The sequence below is a fragment of the Odontesthes bonariensis genome, chromosome 2, assembly GCF_027942865.1.
Source record: "Odontesthes bonariensis isolate fOdoBon6 chromosome 2, fOdoBon6.hap1, whole genome shotgun sequence".
Classification (NCBI taxonomy): Eukaryota; Metazoa; Chordata; class Actinopteri; order Atheriniformes; family Atherinopsidae; genus Odontesthes; species Odontesthes bonariensis.
This window is the reverse complement of record NC_134507.1, coordinates 43,661,903-43,678,564: the sequence shown is the minus strand read 5'-3', so window position 1 is coordinate 43,678,564 and position 16,662 is coordinate 43,661,903. Positions and strand designations below refer to the sequence as shown.

General features: G+C 43.4%; 1 protein-coding gene across 1 annotated transcript in view; it reads right to left on the bottom strand.

Moving 5' to 3' along the window:
- slc18a2 (solute carrier family 18 member 2) overlaps nt 1-16,662 on the bottom strand; it is a 50,163-nt gene that overhangs the window by 7,569 nt on the left and 25,932 nt on the right. The window contains exons 13-15 of the mRNA XM_075482089.1: nt 10,106-10,169; nt 9,905-10,024; nt 7,487-7,620 (exon numbers count right to left, since the gene is read on the bottom strand). Of these exons, the coding sequence (XP_075338204.1) occupies nt 7,487-7,620; nt 9,905-10,024; nt 10,106-10,169 (318 nt within the window). The remainder of the gene's footprint in view (nt 1-7,486; nt 7,621-9,904; nt 10,025-10,105; nt 10,170-16,662) is intronic.

The window sequence follows — 16,662 nt, the reverse complement described above, 5'->3', positions numbered from 1 at the left end:
GAGCAGATGAAGAGCCTGCTGTTGCCAACATGTCAGTGAGTTTGATACATTTCGCAGCGTCCGCTTGAAGTTTGCGTTTCTTTTTGTCGCACAGTTTCTCTGCGCCCGGTACGCCCGATTATCAGTCCATGCCTGGTCGCAGGGATTGGTTACCCAGAACAGGTTGCCACTCAGGACCACCCTGAACAGATCTAGATACCTAGATCCTATCAACACCATACATCCCACTGACAACAGAAAGTGATATTTTCTAGACTTTGACTTACTGCTTCTGGACAATTAACTCCATACACTTAAAAGTAGGGATGCACCGATACCAATACTGGTAACCAATACCGAAACCTGTCTTCCAATTCATTGCATTTTTTTTGTGGTAGAAGTATCAGCATCGGTACTCGGTATCGGCAAGTTCTCAGATCCAAGTATCGGTATTGTATCGGTTTGAAAAAAAGTGGTATCGGTGCATCCCTATCATCCCTATCCCGCCAAATGCGGGTGAAAGTTATTTTTGGCGTGTATTAAAAAAAACTCACTAGCCGGCTTGGCCGATGATAAATGAGGAACTTTACCATCTATTTCGCGGGACGCGAAATTATTATATACAGTCTATGCACGGGACGCACGAGCGCAGTTTCTATGGGAACACATCTGCCGAGGTTGCCGTACTAGGGGAGTGGGTCACTCTTGGTTTGGAAATATGACAGACGCCGGTGTTCAGTCGATTTCTCTTGCTTGTCGAGAATTGCTACTTTGCGCATGCGCCGAGCCGATTTTCTAAGTTTCGTTTTCACGCCCATAATGTTTTGCTACCCTGCGTCTGATTATTTTCTCTTTTGGAAGACAAGCAAAGTAATAAAATACTTATTGTATTAACAAGCAGTTAGCTTAACATGCACAAATGGGGTGTCATTCACCATTTGATTTTTGTATTTGGGACACTTCTGTCTTTATTTAGGTGACTCTGCTCCATCATTGTCATGAATGCATTGAGAAGGGGGATCATTATTTGACAGCGTGTTATTGGTACAAATACAGACACAAACACTAACAAAATGTGGCGATGGTTGGGACAGCCGGCCGTGAAGAGAAAAGATATGCCCGCCAAAGGAGGGGAGGAGGATGATATTTTGAATATATTGAATCTGGCATGGTGACAGTTTGCGCACACGCCGGCCACACTTTGTGAGAAAAGGGGAAAATGGAACTGATTTAGATGGATCCGAAGACAGTTCAGAGAGCTCGGACGATGTTTAAGCATTTCACAGTATCCATAATTCCATAATTAGTCTCTGCACATAGTTTTGTGTTTAATTTTGTGCATTATCTGCACTAAAACATGATTAGAAAGTTGTTAAATATTTCCATTTTTGTAGATTCAGGGTTCACATGAATATAAATCAGTTTTAAAGTTATTTTTTTATCTTTTTATGTACAAAAAATGTGACCCTGAATAGTATGTGAGGGTTGAGGAGTAATGAAATGTTAGAATAAGTTTTGTATGTACATAAGTTTAATTATTGTAATTATTTTAATTGGATATACATTCCCAATTTCACTGTAAAATGAATTTAAAGCTTTAGTTAATAAATTGATCAAATTAATTCAGTGGGTCTCATCTGTCTTTTTTGCACGGAAAAATATGTGGCTAGTGGAAATTCTGATTGGCTGGTAACTTCAGAAACTTACTAGCCACATTGGCTGGTGATCAAAAAAGTTAATTTAGAGCCCTGGACATAACCGTGAAAGGGGTAGTAATTATACCTAAAACACACAATCTGCACCAACTTTAATATGAATGGTCTCAGTCCTAAACTGAACACCTCCAACACATCTCCATGTCACCACTTCATTATCATAACCAAGCCCAATGGCAACAGGTAGTCACATGTACTTTCATTCAAAAGTACTCCGCCACATTAATTTTAAATCTTCAAAAAGATTTCCTTGATGTTTACAATATCCCTCATTCTACACATTGTCATGTTTCCAATGGCTTTTTGTTAAATGTCACACCTTCGCTATGAAACAGCAAGTTGCTATTACTCTGGAGGGGTGCACTGTCCTACAACACAAATTTTGCATGATTGATAACAGTTGCAACCTTGACACATTTGGATGTCCGTATAAACCCTTCAGTGATGTCCCCAGTCCCCATGAGCCCAGGCCTGAATGCTTTGATGCAGTGGGCGTATATCCATATATAGGGGCATTGGCCGATGCCCCGTTTCACTCCCATTATATGGATATACGCGGATCTAAATAACGTCTGAAGGATGCCAACTTTCACCAAACTGTTATCGGATGAACGTACTTTATGCCAAAAATAAGGTCTAGGTTTTAAAAAAACAAACTTCTCCCCTAAAGGACCAGAGCAGCATCCCGGAGAGGTGGGCTGAACATTTAATACCCTGCTAAACCAGGATTATGATGCAGACCATACCATCCTGCAGCAACTGTCTGAACTTCCCTTGACTGACCAACTGAACCAACTCCCAACCTTACATGAGGTTCTGTCAGCTGTCCAGTCACTGAAAAACAACCAATCTCCAGGCATTGACAACATCCCTGCTGACCTGCTTAAACAGGGAGGCTGCCTCTGCACAAGAGCACTACATCAATACAACACCAAAGTCTGGACCAATGAATACATCCTACACCAATGGAAAGATGCCAATATTGTCACCATTTACCAGAACAAATGTGACAGGACCATCTGTGGCAACCATAGGGCCATTTCACTCCTTTCTGTGGCTGGTAAGGTCCTTGCCAAAGTGATGCTGCAGAGGCTAATCAACAACATCACAGTGCCATTACTCCCAGAATCACAGTGTGGCTTTAGGAAGAACAGGAGCACAGCTGACATGGTCTTGACAGCCTGGAAACATCAGGAAAAGTGTAAAGAGCAACATCAGAACCTGTTTATGGCCTTTATCAACCTTTCCAAAGCCTTTGACACTGTGCTAAGAGACCTCTCGTGGGTTATCCTCCTTAGGTTTGGATGCCCAAACAAGTTTGTGAACATCCTCTGGCAGTTCCATGATGGTATGAATGCTAGGGTGACAATAGGAGGACAAGAGTCTGCCTCCTTCCCTGTGTGCACAGGAGTCAGGCAGGGGTGTGTACTTGCCACTGTACTCATCAACATCTTCCTCTTATGTGCCGCCCAGCTTCTCCATCAGGAAATTCAGGACAACAGCGGGGTGTCAGTCATCTATTGACCCTTCCCAGTCACGTGACTTTCGTAAAGCAACCGCCATTTTGGACGTGTAGAAGACAACGATTTGCGAGTAACAATAGTAACAGTAACGATACAGACAGACTGAAAATTGAATAAAAGAAGAAAGAACAAGATGCAGAAAAAAACTCCACTATCCAGCGAGGTCGGGCATTTAGTGGGCCAGCAGAGGGAGAGGTATTTGGAGAAGCTGAAAATTGGAGGTTTAGAAAACGACGTGTACTTGCTTCCACCAGGGCTGTTTACAGACGTCCGACAGCATGCCACCGCCTCGTCTTTACCCGACTTCGGCCCCCACGACCTTTATATTTATGTTGTAAAAAACCCATCGCCATACACGGGAAAGGATCTAAAGGCATACAAGAGTTTGGATGCCTACAAATATTTTGTGTCGGGCTATGTGACCTGCCTTTACCAGTGGATCGTCCCTGGAGCCGGTGGGCGCCATCTTTTTACAGCTAAGGTTTGTTCACATTTTTCATTTAACGTTGTTCACCAGGATAAACGACATGTAAACCCGTTGACACGGTGTTATAATCTTGCTATTACGAGAATTGCAATGACCAAGTCGTAGTGCTTTACTAAAGGCGCTGTGTTATGTTTTATCTAGTAGAAAGGCAACCCTGAAATGGCACGGGGGAACACTAGTGTGCCGTGAGAGATCATCTGGTGTGCCGTGGAAAATCCCTCTCAGGCTTTATCTTTATTTTGCATGTATATGTATATGTTGCCCCTGGCAACCATTAGCGTCTTCTGCCAACATGGCCGACCGGCCGACCGGAGTCACGCTATGCAATGTAAAGCCTTGCGAGGTAAATGTATAAGCAATGTAAAGCCTTTGCATGATATCTTTATTCGACACTTACCTCCAACAAAGTGGTCACTACACAACCGCTGGTATACTGAAGGTTGCCAGTCTTTCCTATTGATCGCCGCGATCCATCTTCTCCGTCGCTCAAGGTCAGTGAGGATCCGGTAAAAAGACAAATCTTTCCTCGTCTGCTGACTGTTGGTACACCCAGGCGCGCAACAATATGCCGGCATGATGTAAACCTTACTGATCGAATCGATATTTTCCTTTGAATGTTCCTTGCTCTTCCGTTGTTGGCTGTGGTAGACTACTCGTTTTCACGTCCAAAATGGCTGACGCTTTTGTTGTGACGTCACGTGGGATGGATCAATAGGCTGGATGGCAACCTCTTCAACATCAGGAGGCTAGAAGCAACCACCAAGCTGCACAAAATAAGGGTCCTTGAACTGCAATATGCAGATGACTGTGCTCTTGTGGCTCACACTCCAGAGGACCTCCAGGCTGTCCTTGATGCAGCAGATAATACATACAGTAGGCTGGGACTGACCATCAACACTGCCAAAACAGAGGTTGTGTGCCGGTGGAGGCCCAACACCCTTCCCACATCACCCATCTTCACTGTTGCCAACAAACAACTGTCTGTTGTACCATCATTCAAATACCTAGGGAGTATCCTCAGTGAGGACAACAGCATTGACAACAAAGTTCAAAACAGAATCCAACAAGCATCAGCCGCATTTGGGAGACTCAGGCGCTGGGTCTTTCAAAACAAGAATCTGCATCTTCACACCAAAGTATCTGTCTATCAAGCTATCAGCATCACTACCCTTATCTACAGCTGTGAAGCCTGGATCACTTATAGCCGCAATGTGAAGTCACTGGAGCAAGTTCATATCCTTTGTCTTCAGCGCATTCCCAGGAATCACTTGGCGAGACCGAGTGCTTCACTCTGAGATCCTCAGGAGAACAGGCTGCAAGAGTATCGAGGCCCCCATCACTCACCACCAGCTGCGTTGGCTGGGGCATGTAATAAAAGAGTGTGATATGGCCAGTTACACCATGGTCAACGCTCTGCTGGAGGGCAAAAGAAGCGATTCAAAGACCAACTAAAAACAGCACTAAAGAACTGCAATATCAAGCCTGGTGACCTGGAGAGCATGGCTGCTGACCGAACTCACCTTTAAGACAAAATTGGACGTCATCATCAGCTTTGATGGACAACTACAAGCAAGCAAGCATGTTCTCCCTGTGCTTGGGTGTTTTTTTTTTTTTTGTCAGCTATTCCAGCTTTCTTACACAGTCCAAAAACATCCATGTTCGGTTAATAGGAGGGTTTCACTTGACGTCACATCCGTATTTTCTAAGCGCGCGAACCTAAGTGGTGGGCAACTGGAGCTGGGTCCCATTGTTTTGTCTGCCACTTTTTTGCCCAAAATGCCTCAGTTTTGTGCCGTTTTTGGATGTAGCAATCGGTCTAACCGAGAGAAGGGAAAGGGTTACTATCGAGTACCTAAGGTAATCGCCCATAGAGGTGAGAAATGGAAAAAACTCACAGAACAACGCCGCAAAAAGTGGATAGTTAACCTACGTTTACAGACTGGAGGAGCTGAATCTGCAAATGCTCGTGTCTGCGGTGACCACTTCGTCAAAGGTATGTGCGAAATCTAACTGTTTTGTAGTAGTGCAGTAAAGTATTATGTTGTTAAATGCCAATCAACAGTAATGTAATACGGGCTACGTTTGGGCTTTGCCCCAGCGCGTTGTTGGCTACTGAGTCAGTGGACTGGGCTCCGACGGTCAAGCTGGGTTACCAAAACACAGAGCTAAGACACCGTCATTGGTGTTTCATGCGATCTCTGAGAGTGGTTGATCTAAACAAAACAAATTTGTCACGTCGTCACAATCTTCACGTTTCAGTAGTATCCACGAAGTGCTTAGGTGCTAACAGGGCACATTAGCTCCCAAGTTCTTGACAACAGAATCGCTCTCTTTCTCGCTCTCTCTCTCTCTACCTTGTGCATTAGGCTAACAAAGACACAATGTCAGCATTTGGATATTTGGATCTCGGCATTTTATCAAAACATAAACATTTTTGATTGTTATTTGAGTGCCAACATTCACAGCTCGGCATTCAACATGTTACTGCCCAGCCCTGCACTACACACTGCATTTTCCATTGGGATAATGCACCATAAACAACACAGAAAACAAACTTACCCTGGCGAACACCAAAACACAATCATTCTGTAGACGTTTTACTCCGAGTTTGCTGATCCATCCGCTGTGGTAATAGTTGTATGCCTCCAAACTTTTGTGGGCCTTCATCTGTTGCTTGGTGTAGTAAGAAGTCTGGAGAACCAGGTAGCTCGTTAAGTCCACAGCCTCTATTTTCGGCAAATCGTTCCGGTCTTGCGAAAATTCGGACATTTTCATTAAGTATGGGTCACGCCCAATGTATTTCTCAACTAACGCCAAATACCTTTCTCTATATGCCGGCTCCAAACCACTACAATATTCACTCATCTCCATGTTGGTGCTGCTGTAGTCAAGCTGTAGTCAAGCTTCCTGCCCACCAACTTAAATTCGCGCGCTCCCGTGATGACGTAACTGAAACCCTCCTATTAGGGATTCTAGTTGGACCCTCGGAGTGAATGTGAGTATGCGTGATCATTTGTCTCATTTGTCTCTGCATTGGCCCTGTGATGGCCTTGTGAACCCTGTCTAGGTTGACCCAGGGATTGATGGATGGATGTAAATATCTGCCAAAGAGCTCAAACCACCATTGTTCCTACAACAGTATCAGAATTAAATTTAGCAATGATGACTCACACACACATACACACACTCATATTACACATTCTGTCTCTCTCGCTCAGTCACTCACTCAGCCAAACACACACACACCCAGACTCACAAATCATATCAGCTTTACTATATTGGCTGGTAACTGGGTGAATGCTTGTAGGCTAATTGATTGTGTTGGACCAATCAATTGATTCCCAGACTTATTCCTAACTGGTTTGAGACTGCTTTTTCCACCAGAGGAATATTTACATCTTAAGAATGTTTCTGTTTAAGCCTGAATGAGGCATGGTTATCTGTCAACCAGGGATGCTTAGCTTTCATGTATATCAGTATTATTTATCATTATTATATCAGTAACAACTGTACCAATATTTCATATTTTGTACTTATTTCATTTGATATGTCATTACTTACATTGAGTAGATATGACTGTAGAATGTGTTGGGTATGGGTAGGGTGTGGTGCACAAAATTGTTTTCTTGTACGGTTTTGACGATTGAGATGCTGCGTGTATAACTCGTGCAAAAGCTAAGACCTTGCATTATATTAGATAAGCTTTCTTTCCAGAATCTCAGTGTTTCTGTGTGCTTACAGAACATCTGTTTGACTGTATTTAATAGTGTTTTGTATCTTACAATTTTCTCTTCTTGTCCAGGTGGATTCCTGAGGAAGATGCAAAGAGGAGCAAAGAAAATATCCACAATTCCAATGATGGTCATCAGCCAGGGAAAGCCAATGCTCTCAGCTATGGATCCTCCAATGGATGGACCTGTAACAAGAAACAATTGATCAGCTTGTCCATTTGACTAACGACATGTATAAAACTGAGCAGATCTGATCACGTGCATCAATGCAGATTACTATAACTGGCCCCTCCTGTCATCTATTAACATTGGCAAATCCTGCTGCAAAGAAGATAAGGAAGTTAACAATGTTCGGGGAAAACTGCTGATCATAGATATTTTTTGGCTGTATGTCCTTTGGATCAATAACAAACGGAAAATACTGAACTGGCCGAGTACCACTGAAAAAAAAAAAAAGGGGACTGATTTTACTGTGGATGTCAAGAAAGGGATCATGCAGATTGTGGCTGATGCAGATTGACGTACAGGAATATTGTTGCTCATGGTACACGAAGAGAGGGAAGCTGCCTGTTTTTTACTGTTACTTCACAATGGAAAAATGGCATTTAAACAGTTGTAAAAATGCAATGATAATTATTGTCATAGATTATGAAGCAGAAACTAGGGAGTCCGGGGTCAGGCGGACCCTAAACTACTAGCATGGCGGCGGGTTTCTCACGTGATGTCAGAAATGTTTGTTTTTCTGAAGTACCAGATAATTATGCAGGATAGCTGAGGTTAGGTGATTGTGAAAAAAAAGTCCAAGACAGTTAGTACGTCATAGCCTTCCCTTGACATGTAGTTGCTGAAATCTTAAAAGTACATTTTGGATCATTGGGCCTCATGCAAGAACATTTTCGTATTTTTATTCTAAATTTCTCTCACTTTTTTCGTAAGAAGGTCTCGTACGAACACGCCACGTCAGATTCAACAAACGCCCTTAACTTCGGAAAAAGTGTGTAAACGACCTGTGTAAATGATGAATCCCACTCGTGCGTATCTAAGTTCACGTGCACGAGGATAGTAGATTTGCATACTCCACGCCCTAAATGATACCATATAAGGCTGTGCTTCCTCGCTCCTGTGCCAGGAAGTGTTGAGTGTTGAGTCATGAGAATACGGGCTCTGAGATTGAAGTTCATTTTTAGCAGTGTCAGCAGTGTAATTACGGGACCTGCTAAAGCGAAGAAATGGGAAGCAATTACAAGTGCTGTTAATTCCGTGTCACCGAAAGAAAAAAAAAAAAAAAAAATGGTTTGATATAAAAATGGCTTAAAAAAAAAAACCGTCTCGCCATGGGCAGGCGCTCGATGACTGCAACTAAAGCCGTGCAATCAGTTGTTGCCTCATCATGATGGCACTTTGATGGGGCGGTCCATGAGGGGGGTCTTCTGGCACCACACCTTCTGGGCTGGTTCAGGTGGAGACCCTCGTTCATGGCAATATTGCGCAATGAACGAGGTATCGAGACACACCCACCTGGCCTTCAGCTCAGTGCGCTCCACGACAGCACGGCTGCTTTGACGGCGTATGGGAATCTGATGTACCATGGGTGATAAACTGATGAGGGTTCTGATGATAAGGGGAGCGCACGACTCACAGAGGACTGGGACACCCCCGATCTGTCTCCAATCTCGCTCTGAAAGGTTCCGGTGGCCAAAAATCTAAGGGTGGTGAGGACCTGGACGTGTGGTGGAATTGGGTTTGATCAGCGTGTTTCTCTCTGGAGTTGTGGCTCCAGCAAGCTGCATATTTGCCGCAGCACAGTCCTAGGCAATCTAAATAACGATGTCAGCCATTTGTCTGTCTCCACATGGGTATCTACACGATCTCAGAACACACGCTCTCTTCCAAGAGCCTGACGCGCTAAGGCATCCAAAAGTAGCAAGACAGCCGCTGGTTACGCTTCCCATTGACCTTATTATATACAGATTCAAATGAACCTTCAATTAGTGCATAATTTAAGTCAAACAGAATAATGTCAGCATCATTATGGGGTATAATGTATATATTTATTTATGTTTGCTTCAAAGTAATTAAATATACAATCCATTAGTCAAGCAAACTTGATTGGAATAACAGCGGACTATTTTAGGAAACTCCTACGACAGGTCTGGATCACTCGTAAATTCTGTTCGTACCTGAAAGAAAACGTAAAATACAAAAATGTGGTGAATGCACAAATTCTTTTAAATCACTCATACGGACGATTTAAGAACAAATCTGTGCGTACGAACGGTTGTTGCATGAGGCCCATTGAGTACTCTTTTTTGGCCTCCCTTGTCCTATTTTGTATACAGTGGAAACAAAGATCTCCAAGAACTGGACCTTCTGACTTTGATGTTAGACTTAACTTTAGAGGTCAATCTGTTCTTGAAGCTTAGAATCTGTAATTAAACAGTGTATACATATTACAAGGTTTTTGCTTACCTAAAGCAAATCCCATGCAGAACGCTACATCAGCAATGGCATATACACTTCCATAAACAGACACATGTCGCAGATCCACCAAGTAACCCATTATAGGCATCATAGAAGAATCCACCATGCCTGTAACACATAGTTATTGGTAATGGTCTTACATGTAACATTGTACACATTGAGCAGTAAAGTTTAATTTACCAGGCTTACCAATAGCAAAACCAACACCAAAATTTGGAAGAATCAGACCATATATGTCTCTGGCAAATGGGACCTAAAAACAGACAAATTATTTAATTAATTACAGTGTCCTTGTATGTATTACTCAAGAGTGTAAACTCTTTGTGAGAGAAGCTGACTGCATTTAACTTTAGCATGGAAATATCTTAAATCACTGCAGACAGAATGATAAAAATGTTATATATAATGTAACATTGAGCTCAATATAATAGATCTTATCATATAGTATACTATAAAACCCATATAGACAAATATTGATAAAAATACAATGATATACAAATAATGAGATGTTCTGTATGCCAAATATCCTGTTTTGCATGTCCACAGTGAAATGACTGACAATCTGGATGTTTATTGCCAAATAAGCATATTGTTATTATACAGCATTCATTTCAGAAAATCTTCAAATGAATGAGCATATGTAGCTCATCATATCTATAATTTTCTTTCTAGAATGTGCCACACCACAATGGCAGCAATTTTCTGCAGATTATGTGAATTTTGTCATTCCTCAGTCTCAGATGAGTTGAAGAGGAAACACTGTGTATGTTGGGCTGAAGCAAGATGCAGAAATAGGTGGAAGAAATGTAAATAATGTCTTAGTTAGTGAGATCACTAACTAATAAAATGGACAAGCTTGGAGCACTCCTGAGGACACAGCAGGAATTTTCAGAATGCAACATTATGTGTAACTGAGACATGGCAGGAGGAGCAAACAGCCACCCATCGCCTCTCCAGCCGGTTTTCAGACAATACAGGCAGACAGAGACATCAGCAAAGGTTGAGGTATTGCAGTGTTTGTTATCAACAGATGATGTGATAATTGATGAATGGTAAATATACTGTGCTTGTATCGCACTTTTCTAGTCTAGCTGACCACTCGAAGCACTTTTACGCAGCATGCCACATTCACTCATTCACTCATACAGCACGTCTTAGTCTATATAGTTTTTGCTAACTGCATGCATCAGCTGTGCTTGCCCACAGTTAAAGAAATCTGACTACAGTCTGGTTCTCCTCACCTTCAACTGTACACCCATTGTTCAGTGGCAACCTGTGACCATAAAGACTTTGAAGAAGTTGTCTCAAGAAGATGAAGAAAATCTGTGGTAATGATTTAAGAACACATATTGGAATGCACTCTGTGAGTCACATAGTAATAACAGGTGGATGCCTCTACAACTGCCTGGATTATTGACTATCTTACCAATAGACCATATCTTGTGAGACTGTTAGTAGTATATGTTTGAGGATGGACAGCAGCACAGGAGCACAAGGGACTGTAGCCTCACCATCACCTCTTCAGTCTGTGCACCTGAGCCTTCCGGTACAATTCAGAGTCATGTTATCTCCAGAGATAGTCAGATGACTCTGCAGTTGTTGGGTGTATCAGTGTTGGACGAGAGGCTGAATACAAGAATCTGTCCGACCACTTTGTGGCATCATGTGGAAACAATCACCTCATCTTGACCATGAACAAAACTAAAAAGATGACTGTCGACTTCAGGAGGACAAGGAATAAGCCAAACGCTATTCATATCCTAGGGGAAGAGGTGGGGGTGGTGGAGAACTACAGATACTCAAGGAGTTGACCTGGACAATAGACTTGACTCCAAATGCAACACTGAGACTTACTTATTGTAAGTCGCTTTGGTTAAAAGCGTCTGCAAAATGACCGTAATGTAATGTAATGTATAATGAGGTGGTCTACAAGAAGGGACAGAGCACACAGTGCTTCTTGAGGAAGCTTATGTCCTTCAATGTCTTCAATAAGTCTGTGGTAGAGAGTGCAATCTGCTTTGCCGCCACCTGTTTGGGTTGCAACATCAGAGCCGGTGGTTTAAAAACCTGAACAAACTGATAAATAAAGCTAACTCTGCTCTGGAGGTCCTTAAGACGATTGTGCAAAGAAGATATCGACGAGACGTACACAGTTGCAGTAGCTCAGTGTTTTTACAGTGAGTGCTTTGTTTGGCTTTTTGTGTATGTGTTGAAACCAAGTTTCTCCACTCACACAACATTCCGGTGGACTAAGCAAGAAGCTCCAGCTCTCTGTGGATCACCATCCCCACAGGGACGAGGCTAAAATGGCACCGTGAGAGGAAGCAGAAGTGTAGGGCCAGTGCGCAAGCTAGGCTTCAGAGGCGGCCACACAGATCACCGCTCCCCAGCCTTTTTCTCACGCACACTAATAAGATGGATGATACGTAGATTCAGTAACAAATCAGGGAGGATGGTTGCATTCTGCTGATCATAGAACCTGTCACGTCCCATGGTTTTATCATGTTTTAGGTTATGTTTTGGTTTTAGAGTTCATGTTTTGCCATTGCTTTTCCCCTCACTTCACATACTTAGTTGTCACTCACATCACCTGTTTGTCATTGTCCCCAGCTGTACACTGTCACCAATCACTCCCAGTTCCCTATTTAGTTTCCAGGCTCCCGTCTTTTTGTGAAATCCTTTTCCCCGATATCACCTCTCCCTTACCACGTCAAGCCACGTAAACTTAAGTGTTTTTCCATGCCATGCTTAGTCGTTTGTTTTGTTTTTGTCATAGTCCTGTTCATGTTTTGATTTCACAGTTTAAGTCATGTCAGCCTCGCTTTTTGTTAATCCCTGTGTTTTGAGAATAAATCTGTTTGCTTTTTACATCTCTGAGTCCGCATCCGTGTCCTGCCAACCCACCCCGCCCTGACAGAACCTGGCTTCAGTCATCCATCTCGGACTCTGCTATTGTGCTAGCAGGCTACACTGCACAGTGTCATGGCAGGACGGGGGGCTCTGTATGTACGTCAATAGCACTGCTCCCACATGGAGCATGTGACTGTTAAATTCAGGCCCATTTATCTCCTAAGAGAGTTCACTGTGGTCATGGTTACTGTTGTTTACATTCCACTGCATGCAAATGCTAACTCGGCTTTTGGAAAATTACTTGGTAACATTAGCAGTCAGCTGAGCACCTTATAATATGCACATCGTAGCAGGAGACTTTAATCATGCAGATTTGAAGGCAGCGCTCCCCAAATTCTGCCAGCAGCTTAAATGTACTGCAAGAGGAGCCTTCACATTGAACAAGGTCCACTCTAACATGAAGCTGGGCTACAAAGCCAGACTACTACCACACCTGGGCCAGTCTGATCAGGATCAACTGGGACGTTTTCACAGACAGTGTTCTGTGTTACATTAAGAACTGCACAGTCACAGTGGACAAACACATCCTGGTCTACCCCAACCAGAAGCCCTGGATGACCCGGGAGGTCCAGCGTCTGTTCAGGAGAAGGGGCTTTCTGCAGCACTGCCCAAGATAACCTGAAGAGAGGCCAAGTCAGACTACAGGGGGAGAATTGAGGACCACCTGAACAGCAACAGCAGGCAGGTGAGGCAAGGTGTCCAGCATTTCAACAACAGGACCAACCGCATAGCTGCTGAAGGTGACAGTGCACTGGCAGAGGAGCTGATCTCCTCTTTGCCCTCCAGAGGCAGATGCACTAAAGCACACGGTCCACAGCAGCTTCACCCTCACAGCAGAGGAGCGTGAAATCAGGCGAATGCTCCGGGCCTTCAACCCAAGGAAGACTGCTGGACCCGATGGCGTCTCAGGACGTGTGCTGAAGGACTGTGTGGATCAGCTGGGTGGAGTCCTCACCAAGATTTTCAACCAGTTTCTGTCCTAGTCCACCGTCCCACCCTGTCTGAAGTCCTCTACCATAATCACCCTGCCCAAGAAACCCCACTTCTACAGCCTCAATGAAGACCGGCCGGTAGCACTCACTCCTGTGGTGATGCAATGCTTTGAAAAAACTGGTCCGGGGGTCACATCACTCCTGCCCCACCAATTTGCTTCTGTGTCATGATGCAAGGAGGATAGCCCGCTCCTCAACAGTTCAAAGACGAAGGAGCTGATAATAGACTACAGGAGGAAGAAAACGGACATCCCACCAGTAATTATTTGCAGGGACTGTGTGGAGTGGGTGCAGACTTCCACTTCCTGGTTGGCCACATCGAGGAGAACCTAAGCTGGAGCTTGAACATCTCTGAGCAGCTGGAAAAGGCCCAGCAAAAAAGGAAAGTGCTCCAGAGGGTCATCCCACCATGGCTCAGAAGACTGCCGGCTGCCCTCTCCTCACTCTGGAAGAACTACACAGTTCCCGCTGTCTCAGAAAAGCCGAGAACATTATAAAGGGCACTTTCTAGGGATGGGAATCGAAGAACAGGTTCTTGTTGAGAACTGGTTCCCAGTGTTTCAATTCCTTGGAATCGTTTGGCGATTTTGCAAACGATTCCCTTATCGATTCCAGTGGGCGCGAATGACGTCACCACGCAACGTTGCGTGGCGAGTCCAGTGCAGCCAGCAGTCAACAGTAAACATGGCGCCCAAGCGGTACAAACGCTCGAAAGTTTGGTTACACATCCCTAAAAAAGACGACAACAGGGCAACTTGCAAAGTGAATATTTCACCAAAGGGAGGAAATACTACCAACATGCAATAACTATGAATGAATGTCGTGTTTTCGATCTGCTCCGGACTAACGTTGGTGAATCTGAACCCAGCAGCAGCAGCAACGTTAGCAACGTTAGCATGTCCTCGGCTAACACTGCAGGTAACTAACTAACTAACTAACAAACACTGCCTATCATGTTAGCGCCATTTGCCTCATTGTAAAACCTGCTGTTAGTAACGGTTAAGGTTAAATGAATGCCTTCTCAGGCATTACATTTAGATGAAATCATGAGAGACAGAGCCTGACTGGCTCAGAGCCAGAGGCTGGTGGTACTACCCCCAGTTCACCTCTACCTCCAGCTTCTCCTTTCACCAGAGCAGGGAAGAGTTAAATTACCCAGGCCATGATAGACCAATGTGGACCTCACCGTTGTTGGGTTTGTAAGGTCATGATTCGTGTTACTTCTAAACTAAACAAAGTTGATGCTAATCGACCTGTTTGTTGTCCTTTTTCTCCAAATCAGAATCGATAAGGGAACCGATAAAGAACCGAATCGTTAAGCAGAATCGGAAATGGAATTGGAATCGTAAAAATCTTATCAATTCCCATCCCTAGCATTTTCAGAACAGTTTCAGAGAAAGCTTCTACCCTATGGCAATACACACACTCGACAAAGCCACCACGTATTACAGATTGTGTCTGTATTTTTCTCTTGTTTTTATTTTTATTTACTTTTTATCCTATTTATTTCTTTTACAACTTGATTGTTGCTCAGACTGGGTTGGCATTTTAAATTTTTTTTTTTTACTAAGAATGCTGCACAGGTTGCTCAACACAATGGATAATACTGCACACCATCTACTCAACACAATAAAACAACTAAGTGTGTTCAGTCTAAGGCTTCTTTAGTGCCACTGCAACAAAGGACATAAAAGAGGTAAATGCCAGCAGCAATAACCATAAGCAGTGACTGCTTGTGATGCCTAATGAGGGGAAAAAGTACTGCAATATTGTATAGTATCTTTGGAATGGGATTACAAAATATTTTCATTACGCTTCATCTCATCCCACCCCCATCCCCTTTAGAAAAAAATCTGTGGAAGTATTGCTGTAACAATATGTCCACAATGAATGTAAGTAATCTGAGTAGATCTGTTAATCTAATTCAGTTCAATCCAATTCAATAATACTCAATTATTCCCTGATATTACTGCCATATAAATTATCATTAAAGATAAATCGCCGTTATAGATAGATGATAACAATCTGAAATAGATAAAAAGAGACAGAGGTGGTAGAAATGTTCAGAGACCATTATCAATGGATTGGGGTGATGTTTTTGTAGCCCGGCAACAACTTAGTTGATAATGACAAGCAGATAGTGTAGGCAGGTAACATAGCTACATTTTCTCAGTAGACAACATGGAAAGAAACTCCTTCAGCCAACAGTTCAACATCTGGGGTGCAGAGATGCTCCTTAGTGATATGTCCAGGATTACACTGTAAGCATGCACTGTAATTCCTGCTCCTTCACCGTTTCCTCTCTGTCTGCAGTCTTTGTCTACCCATAGCTTTTTAGATGACTACAGAGATGTTGGAGTTGCTCCTTGAGCCACATCTTTATAGCGTCTTCCCAATTTTTTTGTTAAAGGGGATAGAGAATCAAAATCATCTTTTTCACGTTTTTGGTGTTAGTTCTGAGTCTACCCGCTGTGGGGAGTACACACGAAGTGCCAGCAAGTGTCAGAACCTCTGTTTCAAGTACTCCCCTTTTTTGAATATCCCCCAGAAAAAGTGCCAATCCGTTTTTGTGAAAAAGTGACGTCACTTTTTCAGCAATCGCCCCCCCACACTCAAATCCACAGCCACCCCGTTTCAGACACGCCCCTTCGGCGAGAAACAGGAACTGGTGTGCCTTCCAAGGCTGTGAAAGCAGACTGCGATCGTTACATATTCTTCCCCCGGAAAGCAATGTTCGCGATCAATGGCTTTTATTTATTTTTAACAGCATCCCCAGTACATACAACCGCCGACTTTTCCTTTGCTCTGCGCATTTCACGGAGTACAGTTTCACAAAGCTTGCAC